The sequence below is a fragment of the Trichoderma virens genome, assembly GCF_000170995.1.
Source record: "Trichoderma virens Gv29-8 chromosome Unknown TRIVIscaffold_62, whole genome shotgun sequence".
In the NCBI taxonomy this organism is placed as follows: domain Eukaryota; kingdom Fungi; phylum Ascomycota; class Sordariomycetes; order Hypocreales; family Hypocreaceae; genus Trichoderma; species Trichoderma virens.
In genome coordinates, this window is record NW_014013687.1 from 1 (window position 1) to 9,548 (window position 9,548).

Consider the following 9,548-nt stretch of genomic DNA (forward strand, 5'->3'; position numbering starts at 1 on the left):
TCCTTAGTTTAATTAACTTTTATTAAAAAGTAAATAAAAATAATAATATTTTTTAAAAAAGGTTTTTTTTAATATATATTTTAAAGAAGTTTTTTAACTTTTTATTTTTTATTAATGGTTTTAAATAATTTCTTTAGTTATTTATAAAAGTCTTAGTGTATTTTAAAAACTTCTTAAGTTTATAGTTTTTAGTTATTTAAAGCATTAACCTTAAAATCTTTTATAATAGGCTAGGTTTATTTTTTTACTATTTCCGTTAAGTAAATAATAATAAAAACAGTTTTATTTTTGTTTTTTTTTAGTATAAATAAAAAATATTTAAAATAAATATTAAATTTTATAAAGTATTTATTTATTTTTTAAAGGTTTTTATTATATAAGTTAAGTCTTTTTAATTATAAAATTTTATTATATTTTTTTTTTTTTATTTTAAAAATATTAATTTCTCTTTAAAATATTTTAATTATAACTACAGTCTATTTTAAAGTTAAAGTTTTTTTATTAATTATTACTTTATTACTTTTTTTAAAATTATTTTTAATTTTAATATTATTATTTAAGTAATTACTTTAGGTTTTATTTTTATAATTAATTCTAATATCTAAGATTTAAAATCTAATTATTTAATATTTTATTTTTTATTATCTATAGATCTAAGGTAACTATTTAAATAAAAGTTATTAATATATAACGGCCTATTCCTATATATTAATATAAGTTAGCTATTCTTAAGGGATAAACCTCTGGGTTTTAGGTTTATATTAGTAAAGCAATTAAATTAAATATAAGTGTAGTTTTATTAATATTATATAATTAATAAATATAGTAGCTGAATTTAATTTAATTATTATATTAATAACTAGCTATTTAAGCTATTTAAATAAGTATTATAAATATAAATTTATATATTTAGCTATTTTAAATATAGTTACTTTAGGTTATATTATCTTAGGATAATTTAATTGTTGTAAGTTATATTATCTATATATGATTTTTTTCTAATTAGTTGGTTTATTTAAGGATAACCTAGAGTCTACCTACCCTGTAGGCCCTTATTAAGACCATAAAGGTTAGGTCGTAACAGTATTTTTTTTATTTTATAAACTTTTAATAATATTAATAAATAAAAATTTAAAATTAATAAACTTAAAAAAACATATAAAATATTAAATTTAATTTATTAATTACTTTATTTTATTATTTATAAAAAAATTATATTTATAATTTTTATTTTAATAATAAAAACTATTCAATTATTAATAAGTTTTAGAAAAATTATAGTAAAATAATAATAATATTATTTTATAATATTTATATTTTTTATATAATTTATAAACTTTTTTATTAATATATATTAGTTTAACTTTATAATATGGAAGTTAAATTTAATATCAAAATAAAAGGTTCAATGCTGTAACAGCTAGTTCAACAAAAGGCTATGCCCCAGCCTTTGAACTTTATAATATATATTAATTTTAACTTTAAATAAATAAAAATAATAAAAATATTATAATTATTATATTTTATAAACTTAGTGTTATTTAAAGTAAAAAGTATTTTTAAAGTAATTTAAATTTTAAAAAACCTTTAAAAAATATTAAATAATAACTTAATTAATTTAAGTTAATAATTTAAAAAAAAAATTAAAAATAAAAAAAAGTTAATAATAATAAATATTATTATTAATAATGTTAATTATTTAAATAATAAATTTATTAAATAATATTATTAAAATAATTTTAATTTTAATTATAGTAATTAGGTTTTAAGTTTTTAAATTTTTTAATATATATAAAACTAATATTATATATTAATAAATAATTAAAAAGTTATTAAAATAATTAAAACATAAAATAAATAAATTTACTAAATTAATTTAAATATTAAAGATAAAATAAATTAAATATATAAAAAAAAATACTTTAACTTTAATTAAAAAAATACTATAGGAATATAATTTGTTATATAAGTTAAATTATTTTAATTATATTATAACTTAATGTATTTATAATTATAACACTAAGTTTATAAAATAAATATTATAAATAAACTTTAACTTATAGAGTTAATTAAAAATATATTTACTTTTAAAAAATAAATTAAAGTAAATATTATATTATATATATTATTTAATATATTTACTTAAAAATAATTAAAATAATTAATTATAAATATAATATATAAATTAAATTTACTTTATATATTTTATTAAATTATATAATTATTTATATTACCTAAATAATTTAGCTTAATTTATTTACTAATATAAACTAAAATTTAAGTTTATCCTTTAGAAATTTTAACTTATATTAACTTATAGGTTTTATTATATTCTGTTATACTATAGCGCCAACAGGGTAAAAGATTAAGCTAAAAATTATAATTATAGTAATTATTATAACAGAATCAGCTGTTTATAAGGGATTTAACTATTACAATAGAATGGGTTGTAATATAATTCTCCCTTTTCAGTAGGCTTATCCTTAAGCCTTTGCTATAAAATAAGGAACCTCAGTTATCTTCAGCAGTCTTTAACAGCTGTTCTAACCCCTAAAAGCATTACTTAAACGCTCCCTGTACCATTAATATATAGTCCTTTATTAATAGCCGAGGTTTAATATAATTTAGCTTACAACGATATAATAAACTGGAATTAAACCTTAGGCTACTAGCTTATTGCAATTATAATATTACGTTCTGTTATACTATAGCACTAACAGGGCAAAAGATTAAGCTAATAATTGCAATTGTAGCAATTATTGTAATAGAACCAGCTGTTTATAAGGGATCTAACTGTTACAATAGAACGGATCGTAACAGGTTTATAGTTTATTATAAATTATTAAATAATTTTATATTAAATTATTATATTTTTTAAATAATTTATTTTTATATCATTAAATTATTTCAATACTTTAATAATTTGCTTTTAATTAGTTAAGTAAACTAACTTTTATCTTGGAGCATCTACCCTGTAGGTCTATTGTCCCAACTCTAAAAGCTGAGTCATAACAATAAGCGCTATAATTTAGTAGATAAATGCTATAATTTAGTGAATAAATGCTATAATTTAGTGGATAAGTGCTATAATATAGCATTAACTTCAGGTATCTATCGATATCAATATAGCAGTATTTATCGCTACATAACCTTGCGTCAGCCAGCTATATTAAATACCTTATAGCCTAGGATAGATACTTCATTTTACAAGGCTTACAGAATCTGCTAAGCTCACAGTCTAAAGCGAGGTTAAGCGATAGCTTTTAGTTGGCTGATTTATAGATAAGGAAGTCTACTTTTGAATTGTATTACAGCTATAGCGAACTATCTTATACCTTACCCCTCGCCCAATCCAACAGCCAATCCAGCCAATCCACTAAATCTGCCAAACTCCCTCTAGTATAGCGGTGTGCGGCGTACAGCGTCTGACGTATGGAGCGTAGCGGTATATGGTAAGATCTAGTGCAGTGCTGGATTATTAGTGCAGCAATATTGCTAGATTATACGCAATAATTAACTGACCTTCTAATAATGCAGCTGCTTTAGTTAAAATAAAGAAGAAGGGAAAAAGTGATTAAGGAAATTTTAGCGAAGGAAAGGTCTTCTGCTACCTAAGGCTGCTGGAAAAAACCTACGGCTGCTTAAGGTTGCTGAAAAAGATACAGAGGAGTGTATAAATAAACGAACAATACGCAAGCTCAGTAAAAGCAGAAGCGATAAAGGTATTTCCTATAGTAAATACTATAAAGGGTACATCTAATCTGCAACTTTTGCAACTTCTGCAAGTCTAATAATATCTGCAAGCTTAAGGGCCAAATTACTAGTCTTCCACCCACCCGGTAAGCCTAGTAGGATCCCTCATTTTCCCAGTAAGGTATGCTATGGTTTATTTTGGCCATGTCTTGCAAGGTCTCCCCTTTTGGCACAAATTCCATAACCATCCTACTTGGTTGTGACTTGGGTATATACTCCGTCGAGAAGTTAGTCACTGAGGGTATTAGTGAGGTGAAATTGACGCTGTAGTTTATTTCGGGATCAATAAGACTAAACTCGAAATCATTGCTGCATTCGAAGCTCTGGTGGGACAGGAATGTAGTGGTGCCGTTACCCAATGGAGTCGTCCAGAAGTTCTCGAGTTTGGAGTGATCCAAGTCAGGAGATGACAGATCCTTTTGCCAGTTGTATGGTAAATCCATGTCCTTCACGTCCTCTTGGCTATCCATGTCCTTTTCATGTTGATCCTCGAGCCGTTGAGCCAGCACACCCATGGCGGCCTCGTCTTCGGGAAAAACAAAGTAGGTGGGGAGATTGATGTCGCTAATTTCCCGGATGTAGCCAAGCTTCTGGGCAATATCATGGATGACCGGAAGTCCTCGGTCGTTGAGATCGGGCTCCCCAAGCTCCCATACTTGGGAATTGCGAACCATGTTGTAGAGCTTATGAATTGTGGCAACGAGGGTAAATTGAGTGCTCTCAAGAACCTCGGCGTATCTAGGAGGTGTCAGTATGGGTTGCCCAGACGTATGATTTGTTTTTCAAGGTAGGACATACCGTCCGGGCAATTTCCTGTACTGAACTTTCTTGCGTACACCAGCAGTGCAAACAAGGCCGTCGTCCTTGCATCGTTTGCAGGGGAGTTCGCCATCACACTAATCGTTTCAAGATCAATTTTCACGTTCTTATCACTTGAAAACTAAAAGGGTCTTTGATACCTTCGTTTTTTTGACTCTACATCTCTCACACGCCTTGGAGACTCGCTGACATCGCCTGTTGGTACCGGCAGCCCGAGCGACATCGTCGTTCTGGGGAACAGAATAGGCGTTGGCACTGGCATGTTTAGAAATACGTCTGCCTGATTTCGCAGACTTAGATTTGGATGTGCTTTTCCTTGAGGGCCCCAATTTGTTCTTTGCTGGAGGAGAGAATAAGATATGTGACCCCATGATCCAATGAGCTTATGATCATGACTAGACGAGACAGGCTGAAGGTCGGGGATGTAGGTGGTAGAGAGAAGAATAGGCTTGCTATCAATGGATGAGCCTAACTTGTCAAGTGTAAATTCTCAAGCGTTGTCCAGAAGTAGCTTGTAAACAAGGTAGAAGAGGGAGGCAGTGGCTGGTATGGTGCTAGCACGTAGTTTATCTATCGACGAGTACTCCGTAATCCAAGAGGTATATCAGAAATTCGGGTTCTGGCGATACCTTGCATTAAGGATTAGAATGAACTTTGGGAGTGCCTTAGGCTAGGTAATGGGTGAGTCCGGGTAAGAGCTCCCTTTTTTTAGAACTTCCTTAGTCTCCAGGATTGATCCTTTTAAATCTCCAGCCTCCTGTGTTCGGGTGAGCACCGCATGTCTGTGGGCATGCAAGTGAGATAAATCTATTGTAAGTGGGTTGGGCTGCAATGTATGTGATTACTACTCGTATTACCTGGTTGAAATTCCCATAATTCCTGCACCGGCCCCTGGGCCACAAGTGGGACATGTGGGTTAGCCTTATCATGTTGCATAATGCGATTTGATTACTACAACCGCCATTCTTAAATTCTAAAATCCTGGAAGGCGAGGGACCAAATGATGACTACAGGGCCCGGGGGTTTAGTCATATAGTAAAGCCTAAAGAGCGCAATGGCAGCCAAGCTACTCGACGCCCTGTATTACCGGGATGGGCAGTAAGTGAGTCGGGCTAGGCAGAAATAATATTAGGGTGGTTAGGGTGAATATTTCCGCGGAACTCAGTGATGAGCAGGTAAATGATGTGCTGGACGTGCTCGTTTCCAAGGCTTGGAGAATGGGACTCGCTGTGAAGAGGGACGATACGGCTCGCATCTTGTATGCTTACTAAGAACTACAGATCGACCTACAGATCGACCACGAACAGGAGGCCTCTGAATCTTCACGCGTTTACACAGCCATCAAAAACCCCATTTTATCCAGTCTGCTAAAGTGATCGGATACTTCAGTCCACTGCTACCGTGAGTCTTATGCGTCTGCTGTTATAGAAGTTGGTCATACCTTTCGAAAGCATTATGGTCTTGGTGCTGGCGGAAGCAGATGGATCAGTGTGTCATATCCTCCGCATTTGGCTATTGAGTCACTCATTGCGAAAATGAATGGTACAGAGGCCTGTTTGGCATATCCTGAGACCGCAAGTGGCTTGGCATCTACTATCCCGGCACTTTGTCGACACATCGTCGGATACAAATCGCATTACATGTTTCTTTCAGAGAAGGTTAGCAAGATGGGCTGCATTATCACATTAGTACGAAACTCCACGCAGGTGGTCAGATACAAAGATAGTACTAGCCTTCTTCGGTTTACACGGAATTCCTTCTCCAAGAATAGCAATGCATACCTTACGATATATCTATCTCTGGAGGACAAAGCTGCAGTATCCCATCTTTCCGAGACCGTAGAACAGCTCTACTAATCGCTATGTCCCCAGTTTGGACTAGCCATGTTGGTTTACTCCCAAGGTTACCACCAGCGATGCAAACAATTCCAGCTCATCTTGCTCAGGCTCTTTATTTCGGGCCATTCTACAATTTTGGTTTCCCTGGCGCATATATAGTTGGGTCGCTAAATGTAATTCAGGGGCTAAGATTTACAAGTAAAGAATATATGTTTACAACTTCTCCGCAGCCATTTGTCATGGATATGATTCGACAATCTTTGGAAAACAACCTGCAATAGGAAGAACTTTAGTAATTGGAATTGATTATAGGAGAATCACCGGTGATTGCAAGCTTCCCTCCTACACCTACAGGTACCCCACCTTTTAGGTACCCCTTCACCAAAAACCTCACCTCATTCAACTAGCTATCGAACAAAACGTCTTCTACATTTACTTTTACTACCCCTGCTGGAGATCCTAGGACAATAGCAGTTTCTACCGACCCCTAAGGAAGCCAGTTAAAAAACTCCCCCGCTACCACCGGGCAGACAGCTCCCAACAGACAACAAAAAAAGGCCACCCCCTCCATCCCAGGGAAAAGCAAAACGACTGTCCTCGCTCTCACCCCCAAGAAAAAACAACGCTTCAGCGGCAAATTCACGACGGACAATATACCAGCACTCCAACTGGACAAAGGCAAAGCAAATCCCTTTCACTTTATACAGAAACCACCGGAGGGACTCAGTTTCTCCCTTTTCAGCGGCATTAAGGAAGCCACCGCAACCAACCAAAGGCATAAATCCCTCACACAAAGCAGAATTATAGGACAACTGGCAGAGATTAATGCAATACACAAAGCCAAACAAACTGTTTTTATTTCAACCGCTACGGCTATAGACAAATACCTAGCAACCTTTACCATAGGCTACTGCCTAGCAGCGGCCAAACAAATCCACGCTACACTGGCAACCGCCCTCGAAACCTTCCTCTCTCCAGAACACAATCCAAAAGGTCCCAAAAACCCCGACACTCTAGGCAGCAAGAGACTCACTGCCCAACCGCCTAAGAAAGCATCAGCTAATACATCCCACAACACAAAGGTCAAATCAGGGGAAACCAAAGGACCCACTGGGACAGCAGCAGCCAAAACTACCCCGCCCTAAAGGCCAGAAGAAGCTAAAAAGATTACGTAAGCAGAAATTGCATTACACAGGGCTACTTACAATAAAAACCCTTAAAGGGGATAAAACAATAAGAGAATATCTGCCTCCAACAGCAAAGGGCCAGCCCCCGCTAACGAAAACAAGGAAAAACAAAAGCCAAAGACAACCGCATAGAAACCCGACGACTGCATCTTCATCTAAGTCCCCCTAAACCACAAATAGAAAAAAATAACGGCCATCGGGGCTAAACAAGAGTTAATGAAGGGAATAAAGCTCAACAGCAACGACCTCACTTACTTTCAGGAGGTCCATTCAGACTTCGCCCTCCAGCCTAAGAACTAAAACATCAAAAACAAAATCCTCGCACTCACACCAAAAGCAGAAAAAGACAACTTAAAAATCAAAGAAACGTATATATAAAAAAGTTTCCTCCTGCACAGTGTCCTAAAAACATACACCAACAAATCCGGAACCCACTTCACTGATGCACTAATCCCCGAAGAGGCACGCGTCAAAGCGGGCGCCAAAAATCTACCGACCTTCTACCGGAAGGCTCCCTTTAGCAAAACCCCAAACACCTACTACTATTTCATAGCCTTCGGGGAAAACGTGAGGGCAGGCTTTAAGCTCTTCAACTGCTCGGCCCCAGCCGAACTAAAAATACAGCAGCCTAGGATTACATAATACCCCCGCTGCTTTAGCTTCCACAACCCCAGAGGCTGCACCAGGACCGAAAGGTGCATAAAATGCAGGAAACCGGCCGCCAGCCATAAAGACACTACAGCCAACTGCTCCTCCCCTCCACAATATGCAAACTGCAAAAAAGCACACAGAGCCGACGCACCTAAGTGCTACGCTCGCCCCACGATAAAAGATAGGACCAAAGTACATCCCACCAAAGAACAGCTCAAAGCTATTAAAGAACTAAGCCAACAGAAATTCCTGAAAACCAACCCGCCCAAGCCTACCGAAGATAAGGAAAAAGACAAAAAACCTGAGAAGACATTGGCTAAACGCATCCGCAGCCCACCGCCTCCGGACCCCTTAGTGCCCCGCGGACGGCCTATAAGCCAGGTTGTCATAAGCGTAGACACAGACGTAGAATCCTTACGGAAAAGCTCCCCGGCCCAGTCTAAGGTATACGTAGCAGACCCTGAGGGCGACGACACCATAAAAAACAACCCCGCGCCCGCCTGGGGAAGGCAAAACGGACAACAAAGCGTTAATAAATAGTAGACAGCCCCCATTAAAGTCACTGAAGAAACACTAGCCTCAAAATCTTCCAAACCAACGTAGGGAGGAGCAGTCTTACCCAGGACACCGCCTTATCGCTAGTATAAGAAGGCAGCTTCAACGTAGTATTCATCCAGGAGCCCTACGCCTAATAAGACAACAATACAGGCAGAAAGCAGACGAAAAACCACCCTAAATACCAAATATATAACCCACTCAACGACTGAAGAAACACCAAACCATCAGTCCTTACCTATATTAAAATCTCACCCAACCTCCCCAATAAACAACTCTCCCCTCCCAGCCTAAAGAACAGATACGTTTACTAAATCGAAGTATGCAGCTACACGGTCGTTAACATCTACCACCGCGCAGCAGACAACACCACTACAGAGACCCTCACTAAATAAAAATAACCCCCCCCCAAATCCATTATTGTAGGCGACTTTAACGCAGTCCACTGGTTATAGCAACTGGGTAAGGACTCAGACGCAGCCAGCAACAGGATCGCCAAATGGGCGGAGAAGTACAATCTCTACCCTTCCCTCACAAACTTACCGATAAAACACTTAGGATAATACATCAACCTAATATTCTCCAACTGCCCAACCTCTTCTAAAGTCAAACACTCATTTAACATAGGGTCGGACTACTTCACTATAGTTACCACCCTCCCTGAACCACTCCGTATTACCCTGGGAGTAGGCAAAAAGTACATACCGATAGAATGCTAGAAGGAGTTCGGTCAACTTATACACTC

The 9,548-nt window shown here is 35.8% G+C and overlaps 1 protein-coding gene across 1 annotated transcript; it reads right to left on the minus strand.

Annotated features, from left to right (window-relative positions):
• Positions 1-3,923: 3,923 nt before the first annotated feature.
• TRIVIDRAFT_129588 (uncharacterized protein) lies at positions 3,924-4,943 on the minus strand (the record flags this gene model as incomplete). The annotated part of the gene is made up of 3 exons (XM_014100503.1): positions 3,924-4,491; positions 4,552-4,649; positions 4,755-4,943. Coding segments are annotated over 3 exons (855 nt in total), but the record flags the coding sequence as incomplete, so codon positions are not given.
• Between the last annotated feature and the right edge of the window lie 4,605 nt (positions 4,944-9,548).